At 47.0% G+C, this 26587-nt stretch overlaps 1 protein-coding gene across 1 annotated transcript; it reads right to left on the bottom strand.

The window, feature by feature from the left end:
- Positions 1–1335: 1335 nt before the first annotated feature.
- On the bottom strand, positions 1336–26506 carry fech (ferrochelatase). The gene is made up of 11 exons (XM_065017189.1): positions 26272–26506; positions 25239–25365; positions 24426–24545; positions 23320–23468; positions 20893–21027; positions 15972–16078; positions 11382–11480; positions 10811–10918; positions 6915–7079; positions 5745–5804; positions 1336–2626 (listed from the first exon to the last, which is right to left on the bottom strand). The coding sequence occupies exons 1-11, from the start codon at positions 26309–26311 to the stop codon at positions 2495–2497; spliced, it is 1242 nt and encodes a 413-aa protein (XP_064873261.1). The 5' UTR covers positions 26312–26506; the 3' UTR covers positions 1336–2494.
- Between the last annotated feature and the right edge of the window lie 81 nt (positions 26507–26587).

The following is a 26587-nucleotide window of genomic DNA, read 5'->3' as shown; positions in this document are numbered from 1 at the left end:
TGAAAAAAAGTGTGTTCCCACGACGTGCTAGCAGAGTGGACTTAATGCAATTCGGCGGGAGGTTATTTGCCAGAGAACGCATATAGCCTCCCCCCCTTCGATACCATGGCTGTAATTGAACACATTTGCCGGTAGGAATTGTGTTCAACGTCCACTGAAGAAGCTAGCAAGTTGACCGGATAGCTACAGTGGTTGCTGTGGTAACCAAAACAGACAGACTTGCTAGTTTAGCGAACCAAACTATCAGTCCTAGTTTGCTATGATGAAAATTGAATTCAACACTGCCAATACTGTTCTCAATTTGACTTTCGATTTCAAAAGCATCTTAAACAAAACATGTAAGAGTGAACGAAAGTCATTGAATTCAACCGTGCTGATATACCATCCGTTATAGGGAAGTAATGCACGCTCTAGAATTCTCTTCAAACCCAATCAGAAACGACTATTCAACAATGAGATGGTATGTCCTATTAAACTATAGTATCCACACATCCAAGATTCTTCAACATGATTTACAGACGACTTCTTAAATACATTTGAAAATGGGGATTGTGTTCAGCAGGCACGTAACAGAAGAAAACGGCTGAAAACAGAGAGTCTCCAACTTGTCCAATAAGAAACGCTCATTTACTTTTTTTTTTTGGGGGGTTACGAAATGATTTAAAACGTTTAGTTACGGTGTGCCCTGATGAACACGACCCTGGTAAATGATCACATTTGAGTATATTATATATATATATTATATTATATTTTTAAAAAGCACAGAGTTGAATCAATGTTCAAAGAGCAAGTGTAAAAAGGCACGTTATGTCATGTTACTCCGACCGACGACAACGGGAGAAGCATGTTACGCTGTCTGTCTGTCTAAACACAACACAGCTCAGGTTAGATGGATGAGGCCATGGAGCCCATAGTTAGACCGGTAACAGGTTCAGAGCTGAGGGAGGTGAGAGGCCAGCCGGGGAGAGAGACAGGGATGGGGGACACTGAAGCAGGGAGGTGAGAGGTCAGCCGGGAGAGACGGGGAGGTGAGAGGTCAACCGGGGAGAGAGACAGGGATGGGGGACACTGAAGCATGGAGGTGAGAGGGCAGCCGGGAGAGACAGGGATGGGGAGGTGAGAGGCCAGCCAGGGGGAGAGACAGGGATGGGGAGGTGAGAGGCCAGCCGGGAGAGACAGGGATGGGGGAGGTGAGAGGTCAGCCGGGGAGAGACAGGGATGGGGGAGGTGAGAGGTCAGCCGGGAGAGACAGGGATGGGGGAGGTGAGAGGTCAGCCGGGGAGAGACAGGGATGGGGGGGAGGTGAGAGGTCAGACAGGGATGGGGAGGTGAGAGGTCAGCCGGGGAGAGACAGGGATGGGGGAGGTGAGAGGTCAGCCGGGGAGAGACAGGGATGGGGGAGGTGAGAGGTCAGCCGGGGAGAGACAGGGATGGGGGAGGTGAGAGGTCAGCCGGGGAGAGATAGGGACTCATGCAGGGGCAAGAGGTGCATCAGCACTTTGTGGAAGTTTAACCAGGGATTATGGTTCCCTATAAGAGATTAGAGGTCAGCGGAGAGGTGAGAGGTCAGACGAGGCTGCTGGGTGGGAAAGGTAAGAGCATCGACTCTGGATGAGCAGTGCCTCTACAAAGATGGAAGCATGGGATTCTCTAGAGGCCGAGAGGAGATAGAGGGTCTCAAAGCAGGGGACAGTCCACCAGGCTTCAGAGAGGGTCTCAAAGCAGGGGACAGTCCACCAGGCTTCAGAGAGGTTCTCAAAGCAGGGGACAGTCCACCAGGCTTCAGAGAGGGTCTCAAAGCAGGGGACAGTCCACCTGGCTTCAGAGAGGGTCTCAAAGCAGGGGACAGTCCACCAGGCTTCAGAGAGGGTCTCAAAGCAGGGGACAGTCCACCTGGCTTCAGAGAGGGTCTCAAAGCAGGGGACAGTCCACCAGGCTTCAGAGAGGGTTTCAAAGCAGGGGACAGTCCACCTGGCATCAGAGAGGTTCTCAAAGAGACATTGTGGATGACATACCAGAATGGGGTGGGGGGGACACACACGCTTCGCCACTGTCCCTGAGCATGACGTACAAACCAACTGGACAAGCACCAGGTGAGAAAGGATACAGTCCAGTTTATCTTCCTGGAAAGGGGATGGAGGGATGAATGGACATAGTTTTCCAGGAATTCAACGGATGGAATGTGAGTGGCGGGGGGACGAGGGAGGGGACGGGACAAAATAAGTGCAACTCTACTTGTCTTATAGCTTTAATGCGATGCGTACTGACAGCTTCTTTCCTAGTTTGTCTGCTTCTTCTTCTTCTGGTAGTTACTTAGAAACGTGTCCCGTAGTAACAGATGGGTAGAAGGTAGGTGACTCAGAATTCCCAGCTGTTCTAGAAATCCCGATTGGAAGTATCCAGGAATCAGGAAGAAATAAGTAGGATGTCCGTAGGGGGGGGTAGTTATCTGCAGTTTGCAACACTAGAAAACGGTTGAGGAGGAAGAGGAGGGTCATTTTTGATTAGCGAAGAAGGCCTTGGTTTCTCCGCAGGTGGGGTTGGTACACAGTGGGCAGCGCAGGGTGAGCTGACGGGAGCAGGACTCGTCTGACCTCAGGTGGGTTTGGACCAGGTCTGCCAGAGCCTGAGAGAGGAGGGTCAAGGGTCAAAGTTCAGTTCATTTGTCATATATATACACATATATATAAAAATAAATGCTTACCCATAAGCGACCTCGCCATAAACAAAATGAACACCTCCAAAAATAAATACATAGTACGCAGAGGAGCCCGAGTGAAGGTGAGGGGGTCGAGTGAGGGGGCCGAGTGAAGGTGAGAGGGTCGAGTGAAGGTGGGGTCGAGTGAAGGGGGGTCGAGTGAAGGTGGGGGTCGAGTGAAGGTGAGAGGGTCGAGTGAGGGGCCGAGTGAAGGTGAGAGGGTCGAGTGAAGGGGAGAGGGTGAAGGTGAGGGGTCGAGTGAAGGTGAGGGTCGAGTGAAGGGGGCCGAGTGAAGGTGAGGGGGCCGAGTGAGTGAAGGTGAGGGGGCCGAGTGAGGGGGCGAGTGAAGGTGAGAGGGCCGAGTGAAGGTGAGAGGGTCGAGTGGGGGCCGAGTGAAGGTGAGAGGGCAGTGAAGGTGAGAGGGTCGAGTGAGGGGGCCGAGTGAAGGTGAGAGGGTCGAGTGAAGGTGAGAGGGTCGAGTGAGGGGGCCGAGTGAAGGTGAGAGGGTCGAGTGAAGGTGAGGGGCCGAGTGAAGGTGAGAGGGTCGAGTGAAGGTGAGAGGCCGAGTGAAGGTGAGAGGGTCGAGTGAGGGGGTAGTGAGCCAGAAAGAGAGAGAGACGGCCTTTTAGGAGGGCTGAGCGCGGCCGGAGGGAGGGAGAAGAGGGATAGGCCAACCCCTTTGTTGACCAGCTGTTCCCCAGGGCTTTCTTCCCAGCTCAGCTAGCTGGGGTCTGCTCGGTCTGAGTAGCACTACCCACGGTGCCCCTCTCCCTCCCTCTCCAAACAAACCCCTCACAGATAGAAGTAAGAGGTCATGGAGGGGCTGCTGTTTCATAACATCTTTGATTCCAGCACTACTGTTTATAGTCTCGCCGTCTCTCGGAGTCAGAGCGAGAAGCCGCACGTGCCCAGTATTTGCTTGGTACTCACACTGGGGATATTGCATGATCAACATTGACGGGGTGCTTTATCCAACGCTCTACACATCCATGTAACACACATGGCTTTATCCAACGCTCTAAACATCCATGTAACACACATGGCTTTATCCAACGCTCTAAACATCCATGTAACACACATGGCTTTATCCAACGCTCTAAACATCCATGTAACACACATGGCTTTATCCAACGCTCTAAACATCCATGTAACACACATGGCTTTATCCAACGCTCTAAACATCCATGTAACACACATGGCTTTATCCAACGCTCTAAACATCCATGTAACACACATGGCTTTATCCAATGGTCAGAAAGAAAACGTATGGACATTTTGGCTGATTTACGAGACGCATAGAAAATATGATTATTATTGTAGAGGAATGTATGTAAACTTCATATGTATGTAAACTTCATTATGTTAAATATGTAAATGAGTAGCCTTTTATTGATGCTATTGTGACACCTGGTGTTTTCTTTATAGCCATGTGAGAGACACAAACCTCCATCTTTATGGAATGGTCTGGCTAGCCATGTGAGAGACACAAACCTCCATCTTTATGGAATGGTCTGCCTAGCCATGTGAGAGGCCTAGCCATGTGAGAGACACAAACCTCCATCTTTATGGAATGGTCTGCCTAGCCATGTGAGAGACACAAACCTCCATCTTTATGGAATGGTCTGGCTAGCCATGTGAGAGACACAAACCTCCATCTTTATGGAATGGTCTGGCTAGCCATGTGAGAGGCCTAGCCATGTGAGAGACACAAACCTCCATCTTTATGGAATGGTCTGCCTAGCCATGTGAGAGGCCTAGCCATGTGAGAGACACAAACCTCCATCTTTATGGAATGGTCTGCCTAGCCATGTGAGAGGCCTAGCCATGTGAGAGACACAAACCTCCATCTTTATGGAATGGTCTGCCTAGCCATGTGAGAGGCCTAGCCATGTGAGAGACACAAACCTCCATCTTTATGGAATGGTCTGCCTAGCCATGTGAGAGGCCTAGCCATGTGAGAGACACAAACCTCCATCTTTATGGAATGGTCTGCCTAGCCATGTGAGAGGCCTAGCCATGTGAGAGACACAAACCTCCATCTTTATGGAATGGTCTGCCTAGCCATGTGAGAGACACAAACCTCCATCTTTATGGAATGGTCTGGCTAGCCAATGGTCCACGCCGTCCCTAGGAAGGGTGCGTCACTTGAATGAGTCACAGACGTGATCTTCCTGTCCGGTTTTATTATTTGACCCAGCTGGTCATCTATGAACATTTGAACATCTTGGCCATGTTCCGTTATAATCTCCACCCGGCACAGCCAGAAGAGGACTGGCCCACCCCTCATAACCTGGTTCCTCTCTAGGTTTCTTCCTAGGTTTTGGCCTTTCTAGGGAGTTTTTCCTAGCCACCGTGCTTCTACACCGGCATTGCTTGCTGTTTGGGGTTTTAGGCTGGGTTTCTGTACAGCACTTTGAGATATCAGCTGATGTAAGACGGGCTATATAAATACATTTGATTTGATTGATTGGAAACCTACGGTTTCCCTGTAAGAACAGAGAATGAAGGGTTATGGGTAAAGATGACGTCATTAACTAACAGCTGGATTGAGCTGATGGAAGACACCTATAAGTAGAGAGAGAGTGTTCCATCCTTTCTTTTGGATTTCATTAGCACGTTGCCACTCATCATTATGTACTTTGGGATGTGACCATTTGTTTTGTTGCCATTCATAACACCTGGAACATGTTTAGCCTCATCTGGAATTACAATGCCATCTTTTAACCACTTGAATCTGTGGGACACACAATTTAGGCTTTACAGAAGAGAAACTAACACACGTTAGCTAACGATGCTACAAAACACTTCCAACAGTTTCTAATCTGAAGGCAGCAGCGTTTAAAATGAATAAATAATCTGAGAAGGACCAGGACTTTAAAACACCTGGAATCGTTTCCACGGAACAAGATTTACCTGTAAAACAAGGCAGGGCAAGTTCACAAAATGTAAGTTGGCGCTAAGTTTAACTAAGGACGACATATGACCCCGTACGTATAAAGTGAAGAAAACAGTTCAAATATATATATATGTCAGTTGCCTCTCGTACCTGGAAAAATATGGGGTTTCCATTCAGAGATTCAGCCCTTCTGATGTTTTCTACGCCACACTGTGAGAGAACATAGGACTTGGTTAACTCTGCACCACAACAAGCAGTAAAACAACAGTAAGATTCTCCTGTACGGTCAGTAGTATTCTGGAGACGATAGACTGGTGGACGGGACAGTGTACTTTAAAACTTCAATAGTGACTAGACTGAGGATCCACAGACAAACACAACATCAACCTACAGAAACCATGTCCTCCTTTAAGAGAGCGAGAGAGAGAAGGGGGGAGAGAGAGAGAGAGAGAGACTGGGAGAGAGAGAGAGAGACTGGGGGAGAGAGAGAGAGAGACTGGGGAGAGAGAGAGAGAGAGAGAGAGGGGGGAGAGAGAGAGAGAGAGAGACTGGGGGAGAGAGAGAGAGAGAGACTGGGGGAGAGAGAGAGAGAGAGAGACTGGGGAGAGAGAGAGAGAGAGACTGGGGGGGGAGAGACTGGGGGAGAGAGAGAGACTGGGGAGAGAGACTGGGGGAGAGAGGGAGAGAGACTGGGGAGAGAGAGAGACTGGGGGAGAGAGAGAGAGAGAGACTGGGGGAGAGAGAGAGAGAGAGAGGGGAGAGACTGGGGAGAGAGAGAGAGAGACTGGGGGAGAGAGAGAGACTGGGAGAGAGAGAGAGACTGGGGGAGAGAGAGAGAGAGACTGGGGGAGAGAGAGAGAGGAGAGAGAGAGAGAGACTGGGGGAGAGAGAGAGAGACTGGGGGGGAGAGAGAGAGAGAGACTGGGGGGGAGAGAGAGAGACTGGGGGAGAGAGAGAGAGAGACTGGGGAGAGAGAGAGAGACTGGGGGAGAGAGAGAGAGACTGGGGGGGAGAGAGAGAGAGACTGGGGGAGAGAGAGAGAGAGACTGGGGGGAGAGAGAGAGACTGGGGAGACTGGGGAGAGAGAGAGACTGGGGGGGAGAGAGAGAGAGAGAGACTGGGGGGGAGAGAGAGAGAGAGACTGGGGGGAGAGAGAGAGAGACTGGGGGGAGAGAGAGAGAGAGACTGGGGGAGAGAGAGAGAGACGGGGGGAGAGAGAGAGGGACGGGGAGAGAGAGAGAGACGGGGGAGAGAGAGAGAGAGACGGGGGGAGAGAGAGAGAGAGACGGGGGGAGAGAGAGAGCTCACACAAACACGTACCTCCTCTCCCAGCACCTGAGAGTACTCGATGTCCAGCTCATGCAGCGTTTCGATGTGGTCGCTGGTGAAGGCGATGGGGACCAGCAGCAGATTTTTCTTCCCTCGTTCACACAGACCTTTGATGACATCATCTGTCTGAGGGCCCAGCCACGGCATAGGACCGACCTAGAGGACAGAGAGACAATCATCTGTCTGAGGGCCCAGCCACGGTATAGGAACGACCTAGAGAGGACAGACACAATCATCTGTCTGAGAGGACAATGAAGTCAGATTTATTTTGAAAAGCTGCCGCACCAAGAATCTCTCTGAATTTCATATGTGGAAACGAGGTGACAAAATCTGCCCCAGATCCCATTCCTCCGCCACTCGGGCTCCGGGGCAGCGGTCTAAGGGCACTGCATCTCAGTGCTAAGTGGCGTCACTACAGACCGGCCGTGATTGGCCGGTGTAGGCCGTTCTTAACTGACTTGCCTAGTTTAAATAAAAAGGTTAAAAAAGGGTTGAAAAAAAGGTTAAATAAAAGTTGAACAAAATAAAATAAACATGTAAACATGGGAGAGTGGTGTTTTAGCCTTTGACTTCTGGTTTTGGCCCACCAGCTGGAAAAAAATAAAATAAATAGTTATCGAAAAGATATTTCACAGCGATTTAGATGGTACAATGAATCCCCCTTATACTATTCCGTGTCTGTTTTCTCACATAAACAAACATTGAGAGAAGTAAAAACAAATTTCAACAAACTAGGAAATGACAGAGCGATTTCTACATTGGCCACTTGACTCGATTTCTACTAGACAAAAACACAGCCACAAAGCTGAACCAGCTTTGAGAAACAGATTCCGCTCCTGCAGGAGAAATCAATAGGCGAATATCACAGCCAATCACAGCACTGGCAGGTTTGTAAATACTGCGAAACAGCATCATTCCACGTATTAATGCAGATATACCATGGACATTTTCTGAAATGGCAAGTGAAAAAAAATAAAATAACTTTAAGTTAATTTCACATGAGTCATAATAGACTCTACATCATTAAAAAGTGATTCAGGCTTTTCAAATTAAGACAGAGCATTAACTATGTGAATACATTAAGAGTTCTAACCAAATTGATACGACAATATTGTATTGAGAAGATCCATGGGTGTTAAACTACAGTCCCTGGTTCGAATCCAGGCTGTATCACATCCGGCCGTGATTGGGAGTACCGCAGGGCGGCGCAGCGTCGTTCGAGGTTTGGCCGGTGTAGGCCGTCATTGTAAATGAACTGACTTGCCTAGTTAAATAAAAAGGTTAAATAAAATATGCTGTGGCTGAACTAATTATTATGTGATGTGTCAGTCAAGGGTCACCACATATAGACTGGCATTACATACTGATCACCACAGGGTGTATCATATCAGATGCTTTCTGTCTACTCAGTCTCAGCCCTATGTTTCTACCTCAATAAGATCAATGACCTCAGCCCTGAGTTTCTACCTCAATAAGACCAATGACCTCAGCCCTGAGTTTCTACCTCAATAAGACCAATGAGCTCAGCCCTGAGTTTCTACCTCAATAAGACCAATGAGCTCAGCCCTGAGTTTCTACCTCAATAAGACCAATGAGCTCAGCCCTGAGTTTCTACCTCAATAAGACCAATGACCTCAGCCCTGAGTTTCTACCTCAGCCCTGTGTTTCTACCTCAATAAGACCAATGAGCTCAGCCCTGTGACCACAGTGTGCAGTGTTCATGCATATTTTGACCAATGGGTAAAATGTTAATATTGTGCAGATAATTAATCCTCTAACAAAACCAATCGTCCGAACCGCATGTCTCTACCATGAGCCGTTCAAAAGGTTATTTAACATTTACACCCTCGTAGGGTGGCCCAGTTTACACCCTCGTAGGGTGGCCCAGTTTACACCCTCGTAGGGTGGCCCAGTTTACACCCTCGTAGGGTGGCCCAGTTTACACCCTCGTAGGGTGGCCCAGGTTACACCCTCGAAGGGTGGCCCAGTTTACACCCTCGAAGGGTGGCCCAGTTTACACCCCCGTAGGGTGGCCCAGTTTACACCCCCGTAGGGTGGCCCAGTTTACACCCCCGTAGAGTGGCCTAGTTTACACCCTCGTAGAGTGGCCCAGTTTACACCCTCGTAGGGTGGCCCAGTTTACACCCTCGCAGGGTGGCCCCAGTTTACACCCTCGTAGGGTGGCCCCAGTTACACCCTCGTAGGGTGGCCCAGTTTACACCCTCGTAGGGTGGCCCAGTTTACACCCTCGTAGGGTGGCCCAGTTTACACCCTCGTAGGGTGCCCAGTTTACACCCGTAGGGTGGCCCAGTTTACACCCTCGTAGGGTGGCCCAGTTTACACCCTCGTAGGGTGGCCCAGTTTACACCCTCGTAGGGTGGCCCAGTTTACACCCTCGCAGAATGGCCCCAGTTTACACCCTCGTAGGGTGGCCCCAGTTTACACCCTCGTAGTGGCCCAGTTTACACCCTCGTAGTGGCCCAGTTTACACCCTCGTAGGGTGGCCCAGTTTACACCTCGAGAGTGGCCCAGTTTACACCCTCGAGAGTGGCCCAGTTTACACCCTCGAGAGTGGCCCAGTTTACACCCTCGAGAGTGGCCCAGTTTACACCCTCGAGAGTGGCCCAGTTTACACCCTCGAGAGTGGCCCAGTTTACACCCTCGAGAGTGGCCCAGTTTACACCCTCGAGAGTGGCCCAGTTTACACCCTCGAGAGTGGCCCAGTTTACACCCTCGAGAGTGGCCCAGTTTACACCCTCGAGAGTGGCCCAGTTTACACCCTTGTAGGGTGGCCAGAACTAAGGTGAATAATTCAAATGGAGGCCAGAGGAATAAAGCGGTCAATCTAGATTTTATTCTTGTGTCAGAGGAAACACCGTACAGCTGGCGACCGAAGTCAGCGTGCAGGCGCCCGGCCCGCCACAAGGAGTCGCTAGAGCGCAATGGGACAAGGCAATCCCGGCCGGCCAAACCCTCCCCGTAACCCGGACGCCGCCGGGCGAAACCCTCCCCGTAACCCGGACGACGCCGGGCCAAACCCTCCCCGTAACCCGGACGACGCCGGGCCAAACCCTCCCCGTAACCCGGACGACGCCGGGCCAAACCCTCCCCGTAACCCGGACGACGCCGGGCCAAACCCTCCCCGTAACCCGGACGACGCCGGGCCAAACCCTCCCCGTAACCCGGACGACGCCGGGCCAAACCCTCCCCGTAACCCGGACGACGCCGGGCCAAACCCTCCCAGTCACCCGGACGACGCTGGGCCAATTGCGCGCCGCCTCTCCCGATCACGGCCGGCTGTGACAGCCCTGGGAACGAACCCGGGGCTGTAATGATGCCTCAAGCACTGCAGAGTCTGAGGGATACTTGATTTTGAGACATTTTTTGTTTGTTTTTTTTGTAGACGATTTTCATACGAATGAAAAACTCCTGATCTCTGTGAAAATGTCAACGGAGCACTGAAACGTACACTAATCTTTTATTTTCAAAGCCTTTTACATTTAATTCAGCTTGTGGCTAATTTAGCTTCGGAAAACAACTTTGAAGACTACAACCACAAAATCTAACATTTGTCTTGGGAAAAAAAAAAGGTATTTTATAACAAAAGGAAGTGCGATTTCATCACCAAAGCGCGTTCACACTCATTCTGGGGTAGAGTGGACCGCCTTCACTGTATTGCATCAGCTCTGATGGAGAAACCCTTTCACCACAAGAACAACACAGTCCTGAAAAATACTATTTAACCAGCGGCTCTGGGCGTTGACCCTGAACTAGAAACATGGAGAGGTAACCATGAGTGTAGAAGTCATCTAAGTTGAGGCTGTAATTCTCTCTGCACCACAGATGAAAGACAACATAGCATGTGTGTGTGTGTGTGTGGTCCTTACCCTGGACTGCCAGACCAGGCGGTAAGGATTACAGTGCCCTAGTCTCTCCATGACTCTCTGCACAGTGGCCCCAACCTCCTGAGGGTACGGATCTCCCCTGTTCACCACCTGCAGAGAGACAACAATGAGACAACACTGGAAACTCGCCTGGTTACCCATCTTGACAGACAACACTCACCCCTTCTTTCTCATTAAACTTTTTTCAAAGCAAAATGTAATAAAAATCAATCAAATAAGATTTATATAGCCCTTTTCACGAAAACATAAAAGTGCTTTAGTTACCAACGTTTATTTTTGGTAAAACATGTATCATGAGTCTTCATAGAATACATATCCCTCTAAGACGTTATCAGGACGTTACTAATTGAGGATTTCATTGAATACTATACTCACAGATCCATAGTGTACAACACTGAACCGTCACACATCCCTACTAGAAAAAGTAGCCATGTTTGATTTCCACTGATAATGTCTGGCGTGTAAGTAGCTCCTCCCCCCTCCACTGTAGGTCAACACATGCCGATGTCATGACGATTAGAATGCGTGTCCTTAGCAACAGTCCTGTACTCACAGACAAGGGTAGTGAGTGAGCTGAGAACAGGATAACCACATCGTCCCTCTTCTCCGAGGGAAACTTCTGCAGCTCGTTGAGGACATGCTGGGCGAAACACTACAGAGAAAATACAGATATATTATTAGGACACATGTCATAATCAATAAAAACAAAAAGTGCAGCGTGTTCCATTTGGCTGCTGGGGGGCAAGGAGACCCCCAGCTCCGCTAAACCATTGAGAACTACAGCTGAAGTCGCAAGTTTACATACACTTTAGCCAAATACATTTAAAAACTCTGTTTTTCACACAATTCCTGACATTTAATCCTAGTAAAAATTCCCTGTCTCAGGTCAGTTAGGATCAACCACTTTATTTTAAGAATGTGAAATGTCAGAATAATAGTAGAGAGAAGGATTTATTTCAGCTTTGATTTATTTCATCACATTCCCAGTGGGTCAGAAGTTTACATAAACTCGATTAGTATTTGGTAGCGTTGCCTTTAAATTGATTAACTTGGGTCAAACGTTTCAGGTAGCCTTCCACAAGCTCCCTACAATAAGTTGGGTGACTTTTGTCCCATTCCTCCTGACAGAGCTGGTGTAACTGAGTCAGGTTTGTAGGCCTCCTTGCTTGCACATGCTTTTTCAGTTCTGCCAACAAATGGTCTATAGGATTGGAGGTCAGGACTTTGTTGTTCTTAAGTCATTTTGCCACAACTTTGGAAGTATGCTTGGGGTCATTGTCCATTTGGAAGACCCATTTGAGACCAAGCTTTAACTTAAACTGTCTTGAGATGTTGCTTCAATATATCCACATAATTTTCCTTCCTCTTGATGTTATCTATTTTGTGAAGTGCACCAGTCCCTCGTGCAGCAAAGCACCCCCACAATATTATGCTGCCACCCGTGCTTCACGGTTGGGATGGTGTTCTTTGGCTTGCAAGACTCCCCCTTTATCCTCCAAACATAACAATGATCATTATGGCAAAACAGTTCTATTTTTGTTTCATCAGACCAGAGGACATTTCTCCAAAAAGTACGATCTTTGCCCCCATGTGCAGTTGCAAACCGTAGTCTGGCTTTTTTTATGGCTGTTTTGGAGCAGTGGCTTCTTCCTTGCTGAGCGGCCATTCAGGTTATGTCGATATAGGACTCGTTTTACTGTGGATATAGATACTTTTGTACCTGTTTCCTCCAGCATCTTCACAAGGTCCTTTGCTGTTGTTCTGGGATTGATTTGCACTTTTCACACCAAAGTACTTTCATCTCTAGGAGACAGAACGGGTCTCCTTCCTGAGCGGTATGACAGCTGCGTGGTCCCATGGGGTTTATACTTGCGTACAATTGTTTGTACAAAAGAAAGTGGGATCTTCAAGCATTTGGAAATTTCTCCCAAGGATGAACCAGACTTGTGGAGGTCTACAATTTTTTTTCTGAAGTCTTGGCTGATATCATTTGATTTTCCCATGATGTCAAGCAAAGAGGCACTGAGTTTGAAGGTAGGCCTTGAAATAGATCCACAGGTATACCTCCATTTGACTCAAAAAATGCCAATTAGCCTATCAGAAGCTTCTAAAGCCATGACATAATTTTCTGGAATTTTCCAAGCTGTTTAAAGCACAGTCAACTTAATGTATGTACATTTCTGACCCACTGGAATTGTGATACTGTGAATTATAAGTGAAATAATCTGTCTGTTAACAATTGTTGGAACAATTACTTGTGTCTTGCACAAAGTACATGTCCTAACCGACTTGCCAAAACTATAGTTTGTTAACAAGAAATGTGTGGAGTGGTATGAAAAACGAGTTTTAATGACTCCAACCTAAGTGTATGTAAACTTCGACTTAGTTGTGACTCTGCTCTTGAAGAGGTGATGATATAACAACCAAATAGTTATAACATTTATTTAACAATCCAAGTCAATGATTATAGAGGAGCTGCGGGTCTCCTTGCCCCCCCCCCACCCCAAATCGAACACTCTTCACCGTGACGTTTCATTGATAGTGACCTATACCATGACTCACTGCAGAGACAACACAGATATTATTAGGCAGACATTTACACCATGACTCACCGATCAGTCTGCTCTTTGCGCGGTGGGATTGTCTGTGTCGGTTTTTATTAGTGCACACCGTACCAAAACTTTTTGCAAAAGGGAGAATCAACAACAACAAAAAGAGCTTTTTCCTCCTTGTTTTGGTGTATTTTCTTCCATTTGGTGCCCTAATGAACACACCACGTAGGACGACATGTCCTAGAGATGTTCTCTTCCATTTGGTGCCCTAATGAACACACCACGTAGGACGACCATGTCCTAGAGATGTTTCTTCCATTTGGTGCCCTAATGAACACACCACGTAGGACGACCATGTCCTAGAGATGTTTCTTCCATTTGGTGCCCTAATGAACACACCACGTAGGACGACCATGTCCTAGAGATGTTTCTTCCATTTGGTGCCCTAATGAACACACCACGTAGGACGACCATGTCCTAGAGATGTTTCTTCCATTTGGTGCCCTAATGAACACACCACGTAGGACGACCATGTCCTAGAGATGTTCTCTTCCATTTGGTGCCCTAATGAACACACCACGTAGGACGACCATGTCCGAGAGATGTTTCTTCCATTTGGTGCCCTAATGAACACACCACGTAGGACGACCATGTCCTAGAGATGTTTCTTCCATTTGGTGCCCTAATGAACACACCACGTAGGACGACCATGTCCTAGAGATGTTTCTTCCATTTGGTGCCCTAATGAACACACCACGTAGGACGACATGTCCTAGAGATGTTCTCTTCCATTTGGTGCCCTAATGAACACACCACGTAGGACGACATGTCCTAGAGATGTTTCTTCCATTTGGTGCCCTAATGAACACACCACGTAGGACGACCATGTCCTAGAGATGTTCTCTTCCATTTGGTGCCCTAATGAACACACCACGTAGGACGACCATGTCCTAGAGATGTTCTCTTCCATTTGGTGCCCTAATGAACACACCACGTAAGACGACCATGTCCTAGAGATGTTTCTTCCATTTGGTGCCCTAATGAACACACCACGTAGGACGACCATGTCCTAGAGATGTTCTCTTCCATTTGGTGCCCTAATGAACACACCACGTAGGACGACCATGTCCTAGAGATGTTTCTTCCATTTGGTGCCCTAATGAACACACCACGTAGGACGACCATGTCCTAGAGATGTTTCTTCCATTTGGTGCCCTAATGAACACACCACGTAGGACGACCATGTCCTAGAGATGTTTCTTCCATTTGGTGCCCTAATGAACACACCACGTAGGACGACCATGTCCTAGAGATGTTCTCTTCCATTTGGTGCCCTAATGAACACACCACGTAAGACGACCATGTCCTAGAGATGTTTCTTCCATTTGGTGCCCTAATGAACACACCACGTAGGACGACCATGTCCTAGAGATGTTCTCTTCCATTTGGTGCCCTAATGAACACACCACGTAGGACGACCATGTCCTAGAGATGTTTCTTCCATTTGGTGCCCTAATGAACACACCACGTAGGACGACATGTCCTAGAGAGGTTCTCTTCAACCTTGCTTGTTCATTCGTACTCAGTTTTCACTTTAAATTTCCACTGTAACAGGGGATGGAAAACGGTAAACTCCACAACGAACGACTCCACAACAAACGACTCCACAACAAACGACTCCACAACAAACGACTCCACAACAAACGACTCCACAACAAACGACTCCACAACAAACGACTCCACAACAAACGACTCCACAACGAACGACTCCACAACGAACGACTCCACAACGAACGACTCCACAACGAACGACTCCACAACTCCTAGGACTGAAGAAACAATGAACAGGGGCCTCCCGGGTGGCTCAGTGGTCTAAGGCTGTGCCACCAGAGATTCTGGGTTCGAGCCCAGGCTCTGTCGCAGCCGGGCCCTCGACCGGGAGCTCCGTGGGGCGACGCACAATTGGTCCAGCGTCTCCCAGGTTAGGGGAGGGTTTGGCAAGAAGCAGATTGGCTCGGTTGGGTCGTGTTTCGGAGGACGCATGGCTCTCGACCTTCGCCTCTCCAGAGTCCGTACGGGAGTTGTAGCGATGAGACAAGACAGTAACTACTACCAATTGGATACCACGAAATTAGGGAGAAAAAGGGGCTACATTCCCCCCGCTGGAACAGAAATGGAGTGAGTGAAAAGGAGTGCACTACGCAATAGAATAGGGCTCCTTTTCAGACACAGCCAATGACAGCCCAGATATATCCATGACATCATGTCCTGTTGTTGCCTTAAAAACACTTCTTTAACCATGACTACAGTTCAATTTAACCTAGAGTAACATCACTGACCTCTTCAAATGAGGGTCACGGGCGACTCCAGAAATAGAAAATGGGTATTCCCTCTTTGGGGTTAAACCCCCCCCGACTAAAGTCAGTTATTGTCCTTTCTTAAGCTCAACAGATTATAACAATCTGTTCATGTGAGTGGATTTGCCATCCAGGTGAAAAAAAAACATTGAGGTTATCAGAGGGAATTTTGAGACCCCCCCCCGTAACTTACGTGCTGAATCGTTTTGACTGTAGAGAGTTAGGTTGTCTCACCTCGACCAATAAGGGGTGTGTGGGCCAGCGGTCGATGACACTCCACCTCATCTTAGGCCTGTCTCCTCTGCTGGTGTAGTATCGGTAGATAGCGTTCAGACTGCTGCCTTGTTTTCAACAACAAAACAACACCATTAAAAAAACATCAACATCTCTTCAACTGTGACCATTTATTTATTATTTTTTTTACCCCTTTTTCTCCCCAATTTCGTGGTATCCAATTGGTTTTAGTAGCTACTAGCTTGTCTCATCGCTACAACTCCCGTACGGGCTCGGGAGAGACGAAGGTTGAAAGTCATGCATCCTCCGATACACAACCCAACCAAGCCGCACTGCTTCTTTAACACAGCGCTCATCCAACCCGGAAGCCAGCCGCACCAATGTGTCGGAGGAAACACCATGCACCTGGCGACCTTGGTTAGCGCGCACTGCCCCCGGCCCGCCACAGGAGTCGCTGGTGCGTGATGAGACAAGGATATCCCTACCGGCCAAGCCCTCCCTAACCCGGGCGACGCTGGGCTAATTGTGCGTCGCCCCACGGACCTCCTGGTCGCGGCCAGTTACGACAGAGCCTGGGCGTGAACCCAGAGTCTGATGGCACAGCTGGCGCTGCAGTACAGCGCCCTTAACCACTGCGCCACCCGGGAGGCCCCTGCGACCATCGTTTAACTGCGACCACGTCAGAGAGCGAGGTAAACGACGTAGAGAAACATCGGTTGAGAATTCAAATCGCGGTATACACTGCCGTTCTACAGTTAGGGGGGGGGGGTCATTTAGAAATGTCCCTGTTTTTGGAAGAAAAGCACTTTTTTTTTTGTCCATTAAAATTTACATTTACATTTAAGTCATGACATCAAATTGATCAGAAATACAGTGGAGACATTGTCAATGTTGTTATTGACTATTGTAGCTGGAAAACGGCAGATTTTGAATGGGATATCAAATCAGGGTTCTAACAATTAGCCCTTTTAAAATGACAAACTTGGATTAGTTAACACAACGTGCCATTGGAGCACAGGAGTGATGGTTGCTGATAAATGGGCCTCTATACACCTATGTATTCCATTAAGAAAATAAATAGTAATAAATCTACATTGTATTTCTGATTAATTTTGGAGGACATTTCTAAGTGACCCCCCCCCCCAAAAAAACTTTTGAACAGTAATGTGTTTACAGAGCCCATTAACAGTTTAACACAGTACTTTACAAAAGCACTAGTAAGTAGATGGGATGTAGGGTGTGGCGTATTCAGTCTCCCTGTGTCGATAAGAACAAGATTAAGTCTGCTTATCAGTAACTCCCAGGCCAAGACTAACTCTACTCGGGCGGCAGGGTAGCCTAGTGGTTAGAGCGTTGGACTAGTAACCGAAAGGTTGCAAGTTCAAACCCCCGAGCTGATAAGGTACAAATCTGTCGTTCTGCCCCTGAACAGGCAGTTAACCCACTGTTCCTAGGCCGTCATTGAAAATAAGAATTTGTTCTTAACTGACTTGCCTAGTAAAATAAAAATACTCATAATAATTGTTTTTTTTTAAAGACAAGATGTGAGTGGGTGACAGGGGCAGAACAGGGACAGGAACAGGGACCGTAGTGGACGAGGGGAGTTACAATGTGAAGCACTATGAGGACATTGGAAAACGTACATCAAACTTTTATTAGGGAACGTGGGAAAGAAAAGGGGGATACCTAAGATTTTTTACCTTGTCAGCTCGACCCCAGTTCTACCTGTTGTAGAGCAGCTGTACTGTACTGGGTCTACCTGTTGTAGAGCAGCTGTACTGTACTGGGTCTACCTGTTGTAGAGCAGCTGTACTGTACTGGGTCTACCTGTTGTAGAGCAGCTGTACTGTACTGGGTCTACCTGTTGTAGAGCAGCTGTACTGTACTGGGTCTACCTGTTGTAGAGCAGCTGTACTGTACTGGGTCTACCTGTTGTAGAGCAGCTGTACTGTACTGGGTCTACCTGTTGTAGAGCAGCTGTACTGTACTGGGTCTACCTGTTGTAGAGCAGCTGTACTGTACTGGGCCTACCTGTTGTAGAGCAGCTGTACTGTACTGGGCCTACCTGTTGTAGAGCAGCTGTACTGTACTGGGTCTACCTGTTGTAGAGCAGCTGTACTGTACTGGGTCTACCTGTTGTAGAGCAGCTGTACTGTACTGGGTCTACCTGTTGTAGAGCAGCTGTACTGTACTGGGTCTACCTGTTGTAGAGCAGCTGTACTGTACTGGGTCTACCTGTTGTAGAGCAGCTGTATTGTGGGTACTGAGTCTACCTGTTGTAGAGCAGCTGTATTGTGGGTACTGGGCCTACTTGTTGTAGAGCAGCTGTATTGTGGGTACTGGGCCTACCTGTTGTAGAGCAGCTGTATTGTGGGTACTGGGCCTACCTGTTGTAGAGCAGCTGTATTGTGGGTACTGGGTCTACCTGTTGTAGAGCAGCTGTCCTGTACTGGGTCTACCTGTTGTAGAGCAGCTGTATTGTGGGTACTGTGGCCTACCTGTGGTAAAACAGCTGTATTGTGGGTACTGGGTCTACCTGTTGTAGAGCAGCTGTATTGTGGGTACTGGGTCTACCTGTTGTAGAGCAGCTGTACTGTACTGGGCCTACCTGTTGTAGAGCAGCTGTACTGTACTGGGCCTACCTGTTGTAGAGCAGCTGTATTGTGGGTACTGGGCCTACCTGTTGTAGAGCAGCTGTATTGTGGGTACTGGGCCTACCTGTTGTAGAGCAGCTGTATTGTGGGTACTGGGTCTACCTGTTGTAGAGCAGCTGTACTGTACTGGGTCTACCTGTTGTAGAGCAGCTGTACTGTACTGGGTCTACCTGTTGTAGAGCAGCTGTACTGTACTGGGTCTACCTGTTGTAGAGCAGCTGTACTGTACTGGGTCTACCTGTTGTAGAGCAGCTGTACTGTACTGGGTCTACCTGTTGTAGAGCAGCTGTATTGTGGGTACTGGGTCTACCTGTTGTAGAGCAGCTGTATTGTGGGTACTGGGTCTACCTGTTGTAGAGCAGCTGTACTGTACTGGGTCTACCTGTTGTAGAGCAGCTGTATTGTGGGTACTGGGCCTACCTGTTGTAGAGCAGCTGTATTGTGGGTACTGGGTCTACCTGTTGTAGAGCAGCTGTATTGTGGGTACTGAGTCTACCTGTTGTAGAGCAGCTGTATTGTGGGTACTGGGCCTACCTGTGGTACAACAGCTGTATTGTGGGTACTGGGTCTAGCTGTTGTAGAACAGCTGTATTGTGGGTACTGGGTCTACCTGTTGTAGAGCAGCTGTACTGTACTGGGTCTACCTGTTGTAGAGCAGCTGTATTGTGGGTACTGGGTCTACCTGTTGTAGAGCAGCTGTATTGTGGGTACTGGGCCTACCTGTGGTACAACAGCTGTATTGTGGGTACTGGGTCTACCTGTTGTAGAGCAGCTGTACTGTACTGGGTCTACCTGTTGTAGAGCAGCTGTATTGTGGGTACTGGGTCTACCTGTTGTAGAGCAGCTGTATTGTGGGTACTGGGTCTACCTGTTGTAGAGCAGCTGTATTGTGGGTACTGGGTCTACCTGTTGTAGAGCAGCTGTACTGTACTGGGTCTACCTGTTGTAGAGCAGCTGTACTGTACTGGGTCTACCTGTTGTAGAGCAGCTGTACTGTACTGGGTCTACCTGTTGTAGAACAGCTGTATTGTGGGTACTGGGTCTACCTGTTGTAGAGCAGCTGTATTGTGGGTACTGGGCCTACCTGTTGTAGAACAGCTGTATTGTGGGTACTGGGGCCTACCTGTTGTAGAACAGCTGTATTGTGGGTACTGGGGCCTACCTGTTGTAGAGCAGCTGTATTGTGGGTACTGGGGCCTACCTGTTGTAGAGCAGCTGTCCTGTACTGGGTCTACCTGTTGTAGAACAGCTGTATTGTGGGTACTGGGGCCTACCTGTGGTAGAACAGCTGTATTGTGGGTACTGGGGCCTACCTGTTGTAGAGCAGCTGTATTGTGGGTACTGGGGCCTACCTGTTGTAGAGCAGCTGTCCTGTACTGGGTCTACCTGTTGTAGAGCAGCTGTATTGTGGGTACTGGGGCCTACCTGTGGTAGAACAGCTGTCCTGTACTGGGTCTACCTGTTGTAGAACAGCTGTATTGTGGGTACTGGGGCCTACCTGTGGTAGAACAGCTGTATTGTGGGTACTGGGCCTACCTGTGGTAGAACAGCTGTATTGTGGGTACTGGGGCCTACCTGTTGTAGAGCAGCTGTCCTGTACTGGGTCTACCTGTTGTAGAACAGCTGTATTGTGGGTACTGGGGCCTACCTGTTGTAGAACAGCTGTATTGTGGGTACTGGGGCCTACCTGTGGTAGAACAGCTGTATTGTGGGTACTGGGGCCTACCTGTGGTAGAACAGCTGTATTGTGGGTAATGGGGCCTACCTGTTGTAGAACAGCTGTATTGTGGGTAATGGGGCCTACCTGTTGTAGAACAGCTGTATTGTGGGTAATGGGGCCTACCTGTTGTAGAACAGCTGTATTGTGGGTACTGGGGCCTACCTGTGGTAGAACAGCTGTATTGTGGGTACTGGGGCCTACCTGTTGTAGAGCAGCTGTATTGTGGGTACTGGGGCCTACCTGTTGTAGAGCAGCTGTATTGTGGGTACTGGGGCCTACCTGTTGTAGAGCAGCTGTCCTGTACTGGGTCTACCTGTTGTAGAACAGCTGTATTGTGGGTACTGGGGCCTACCTGTTGTAGAACAGCTGTATTGTGGGTACTGGGGCCTACCTGTGGTAGAACAGCTGTATTGTGGGTACTGGGGCCTACCTGTTGTAGAACAGCTGTATTGTGGGTACTGGGGCCTACCTGTGGTAGAACAGCTGTATTGTGGGTACTGGGGCCTACCTGTTGTAGAACAGCTGTATTGTGGGTACTGGGGCCTACCTGTGGTAGAACAGCTGTATTGTGGGTACTGGGTGAAAGCCACTGCTCTCTCTACTCCATCCTTCTCCATCTCCTCAATAGCCTCCTCCGTCAGAGGACGCACGTAGCGGAACCCGATGTAGAACTTATGTGGGGCTGTAGACCAAACAGAAATGGGAGAACTGTAAAGCTGAGTAATAAAATGGTATTTCTCATTTCACATCTATCTAAGCATTAGTAAATGGATATGAAAAAGTATATACTTAGGGAATATAATTGAATTAGGCCATCTACAAGCTCTACAAGTTAGGCCAAACACAGAGTGGTCTTATGTAAGACGGGCCCACATTTAGCTAAAACACCCCCCGTTATCAGTAAAGTGTGGTGTAGGGGTGTGGGAACAAAACACTCCTCAACTATCTCCCCACCACACCCAGCCAGTGTCAACGGCCGTTAAAACACGACAGCGATGAAACATTCAGCCTGTTTGTTTTGGGGACCCTGGCATCTTGTGTGGCCCAGTGTTCGTGCTGCTGCCTAAAGCATATAGGCTAGGTAACCAGTGTGTGACATACTCTCCATCCACTCACACCTATCTGCAGGCACATTATGAAACAGGCCAGGTCATCATCAATTATGAAAATATATATTTGTTTAATTATACAACACATATTTTTTTTAAAGGTGCGACCAATCAGCCTGGGTATATGGCTCTGCCAAGCATTTATTTATTTCCTTCATCACTGTTCTTTTAAAATTAGGCATATTCCGTTGTATTTATTCAGCCTTAAACCACTAAAGAGCCGAGATGTTGATAGGAGTCAACCAGGAAATAGGTCATCGGTCTCTTTATGTAGAATCGTCTCTTGTCGTGATGTGTGTTTTGTCCTATATTTTCAATCCCAGACTCACATCCCGGCAGGAGGACTGTTCCTAGGCTGTCATTATAAATAAGATTTAGTTCTTAACTGATGTGCCTAGTTAAATAAAGGTTGTAATAAATAAAAATAGGTGATAGGATTGTTTGATTCAAAGCAAGACAACCAATAAACCCATACAGCAGCAACGGATACATGTTTTATATTGTTTATTAAAGACTATTGTTTAAAAAAAAGAAGGAGTCTAAGTATTGTAACAGTGCTAATGTTGTCGATCAACTGTAACATGTGAGTGTACCAGAGCCAGTTACAACCGAAGTATCTGGTCATCAATAGATTAGAGAGAGAGAGAGAAAAAGAAGAAGCTTTTAGCCATATTATCAGGCAGGTCCTTGTTCCTCCAACTGCCGTCCCACAGGGGGGGGGGGGGGGGGGGGTATTAGGCCAAGTTCTGAGCATTTAATTTTATTTTTATTTTTTAACCTTAAATTATATTTATTTTATTGTTGATATAAGAGTGTAAAACACCAGGAAATCATCTCCAAGTGATTTTAATTTTGTAACTCTGTTTAAAAAAAAAAGTATTCTCACACGTAATAAAAATGATAAACAACGTATGAAAAGATTTACGTTTTAGCCAAATGTTATCTACTTGTGCTTCTTGCGGGTCAATTTGCAGTCTGTAAATTCTATGTAAATATGTTCCGGCCCTACGACCATCCCCTCAAGGAGAGAAAATTGTCCCGCGGATGAATCTAGTTGATGATCCCTGGCCCATGACATTGGTTGGTTCCTTGTTAAAGCCTCTTACGATAGCCCACTCCAAAGAAACAAAAATGGTACATAGTCACTAAAGAAAAATGGGGGTTGTTTTAATAAATAAATAAATAAATAAATAATATATATATTTAAACAAAACTATGTATGGAGCTAAATTTGGAGAGGCAGTTTGTTTTCCTGTGAAGAGCAAAGGAAAAGACATTGACCGTCGGAGTGATGCAGAACCCTGGTAATGTCTGTCCTATGAAGTGTTATGTATGGGCTATGAAGTGTTACGGTCTGGGCTATGAAGTGTTACGGTCTGGGCTATGAAGTGTTACGGTCTGGGCTATGAAGTGTTACGGTCTGGGCTATGAAGTGTTACGGTATGGGCTATGAAGTGTTACGGTCTGGGCTATGAAGTGTTACGGTCTGGGCTATGAAGTGTTACGGTCTGGGCTATGAAGTGTTACGGTCTGGGCTATGAAGTGTTACGGTATGGGCTATGAAGTGTTACGGTCTGGGCTATGAAGTGTTACGGTCTGGGCTATGACGTGTTACGGTCTGGGCTATGAAGTGTTACGGTCTGGGCTATGAAGTGTTACGGTCTGGGCTATGAAGTGTTACGGTCTGGGCTATGAAGTGTTACGGTCTGGGCTATGAAGTGTTACGGTATGGGCTATGAAGTGTTACGGTATGGGCTATGAAGTGTTACGGTCTGGGCTATGAAGTGTTACGGTATGGGCTATGAAGGGTTACGGTCTGGGCTATGAAGGGTTACGGTCTGGGCTATGAAGTGTTACGGTCTGACCTGTTTCCGGACACATCTCATCCAGCAGTTTGACCATGCCCTCCCCCTGCATGGTGGTCCAGGCCTTGATAGGAGAGCCTCCTCCGATCCGGCTGTACTGCTCCTGGATCTTAGGGGTGCGTCGCTTCGCTATGAACGGCCCAAGTCGACTGAGGAGGAAGAGAGATTCACATTGTCCTAAATCATGTCAACTTCTGGAGTAATAAAACGTAGCTTGGTCCCAAGATCATTCGGAGAGTATTCAGACGCTATGACCCCCCCACCAAAAACAAAAATTGTTCTTACATTACAGCCTTATTTTAAAATGGATTAAATTAATTTTCCCTCTTCATCAATCTACACATAATACCAAAGCTGAAACAATTGTCTTATCTTTTCTCTGTACCCCACAGATACAATTATTTGCAAGGTCCCTCAGTAATCAAGTAATGAATTTAAGGGCACCTATTCGTAATGTTTTTATTTATTTTTTAAAACACAACAGACGCTGAATATCCCTTTGAGCATGGTAAAGTTATTAATTAGGCTTTGGATGGTGTATCAATACACCCAGTCACTGCAAAGATACAGGTGTCCTTCCTAACTCAGTTGCTGGAGAGGAAGGAAACTGTTCAGGGATTTAACCACGAGGCCAATGGTGACTTTAAAACAGAGTTTAATGTCCAGGATATGAAAAAAGCACTGATGTAAACAAATTTGTCCACATCATTTGAGAGAAATAAGCTTTTTGTGCGTATGGAACATTTCTGGTATCTTTTCTTTCAGCTCATGAAACCAAAGCTTTACATATTGCTGTTCAGTGAAATCTACTTATGGCAAAACGGCACAAACCGATCTTGGGCCTGGCAAACATAAATGTACCTTGTCCTTGTGTGTGTTGTAACGGTTTTGACTTGAGGTTATTGTTTGTAGGGGTGTCAGGTAGGTTGAAAATATTGATTTCTCCTTTTTTGTTTGGGAGGGAAGGAGTCCCATCTGGTCAGTCAAGTCGACACCAATACAAAGCACTCATGTAAAAGTCAATATGTAAATACTCTTTTCATAAACCCTTAAAACACTGGAAATAACTTCCGAGCCATCACAGTGTGAGCGCGAGAAACACTTACTTCTGAACAGGAAGCTTCATCAGATCGGTGTCGGAGAAGAGGCGTAGCAGGAAATCGTGAACATCGTCCAGTTTCTCAGGTCCTCCCATGTTCATCATTAGGATCCCCGTTTTGGGCTTTCTGCAAGGATAAGTACAGTACTACATTAATACTGTATCATTATTTACAATTGTAACTCAAGACGTTTAAGCAAGTCTCCAAGTATTTAGGTTTCTGTGTGGATATGTACAGTAGTACTGTGCTATTCAGAACTGAAACAGCCAAGCAGATATCCCTTGTCTAGACATGTATCCAGAAAGAGCTGCCATTGAAACACATGGAGCGAGGTCGTACGAGGGCTCTACCAACTACATAACCAACTGGCTTGCATCCCCCCCCCTCAAATTAGGCCTATACTACTGTACTATACTGTGGACAGTAGGTATTTATCCAGGCCCTGTATTGAAGGAAGTGATGCCACACAAAAAAAAACAATAGTTTGTTGCATGCTCAGTCTTACATTTAATGAACCTCGGCGTGGTCCTACATTTTGGCCGAAGCCTTTTTTTAGAGACCCCATCTCCTCATTGAACTTCAGTCTGCAATACTTTTTTGGGGGGGTGTGTAAGCAACACAGCTCACATTACACAGCTTCATGTATCTACATTTGTTTCACTTGGACCTCAATTTAGTCCTTTCATCAACATAGAAGTATAGGGTAGTGTCCACACGCAGTTTCTCACTCAACACATTTCAGTATGAAAGACGACATTGTAAAAGAGAACTTGAATCAAAGGGATATTTATTCCCTCTCTCTGGTCTATTGTACTGGACCTGTTCTCTACCACTTCTGGGGTCGCTGTGGAGGCTGGCTGGGCGAAGGCTGCAACGGTTGCACTACTAGACTGTCTCCTGAGAGGTGTTGAAACACACAGGCTTACGGCGTTACTGCACCTGGCAACTGAAGGGATGAGAGAGAGAGAGAGAGAGATAAGATTAAAGTCAAAATCAGACATTTAAATTGATATACTTCCTTCTAAACCGATGACTAAAACACATAAGAGAAAAATATATATTTTTATAATCATTCTGAAAGCAAAACTTCAATTATTATTTCAAGGCATTACCAACATGTATTATCTGCCAAGCTTGGGAGTGGCAACTTTAGTATTTGTTATTAAGAATAGTTTAGTAGACTAGTAGTAGTTGCCAAATATATATATATATATTTCTAATTGGCTGCAGTAGCAATCAGTGAACACTAAGCGGCGCATGATTATTATGCAAGTTGAACAAAATGTCAGTTGTGTAACTTTGAGTTGCATTAGCTAAATAAAACGTTTCATTGCCTCAAATTTAGCCTATGTAGCTATTTTTTTCTCTCCACAGTTTCATTTAACTCCTGGAAGAGCTCAATAATATGACATAGAGCAGTTTGACAAAAGGTTTAGTAAACATTAGTATGTGTGTGGTTAGTCCTTCGAACAAACCAGTTAGAAGCAATACTTGCTAGCTTAGCTTTTGATTTTGGCATATTATTGCGATAATTCAAACTGAAATATTTACGAGAATAATGTTAGAATATTGAGGCATCGGTGAAGTCCGGTCTCTCACGAAATACCTTATTCACAACCTGAAGGTTAAAAAGCCAATGCTAACTAGCTAGCGAGTGTGGTAAAAGGCTTGGTGGTGGGCAATATAAACTAGCATTTGGCTATTAGCTAACTAGCCATCCAGCAAATACATGTCAAAGACACAGTTAACTTCTGTGTTCATGTTCTTGTGCTGCTGCTAACTTGCTAACTAACCAGCTATCTGTACAGCTAGCTCGCTAACATTAGCACAAAGTAGCTACCCATCCACTTACATTGAATGAGCCGAGTCGCCCTTCCCAATACAGACATCATGTTTCAACGGAGGATTTCTACACTTCTAGGAGTGATTTGGTCCAGTCGGCGGATCCTATTTGTCTTTATAACAAATTGCGTGGTCGACCAGCTAAATTCCTTCCAGCCTCTAACACCCGAGGAGTGACACTGACAGAAAGCACACAACCAGCACTTGTCACGTGTGTTTACAAGCCATGCCTGTGCTCTGATGTAGGAAGCGGTGCACTCCCCTAGCCTGGTAGGAAGCGGTGCACTCCCCTAGCCTGGTAGTAAGCTGTGCACTCCCCTAGCCTG

This window comes from Oncorhynchus nerka, linkage group LG4 (genome assembly GCF_034236695.1).
Source record: "Oncorhynchus nerka isolate Pitt River linkage group LG4, Oner_Uvic_2.0, whole genome shotgun sequence".
In the NCBI taxonomy this organism is placed as follows: domain Eukaryota; kingdom Metazoa; phylum Chordata; class Actinopteri; order Salmoniformes; family Salmonidae; genus Oncorhynchus; species Oncorhynchus nerka.
Note: the sequence above shows the minus strand (reverse complement) of the source record. Positions and strands in the feature narration are given on the sequence as shown.

Excerpts from the sequence above, each read along its gene's own strand:
- fech (XM_065017189.1), bottom strand. The coding sequence starts at position 26,311 with ATGATGTCTGTATTGGGAAGGGCGACTCGGCTCATTCAAT. Across the intron at positions 7,080-10,810 it reads GCCTGGTCTGGCAGTCCAGG|GTCGGTCCTATGCCGTGGCT; the intron begins GTAAGGACCACA and ends TCTGTCCTCTAG. Across the intron at positions 2,627-5,744 it reads GAAACCCCATATTTTTCCAG|GCTCTGGCAGACCTGGTCCA; the intron begins GTACGAGAGGCA and ends CTCCTCTCTCAG.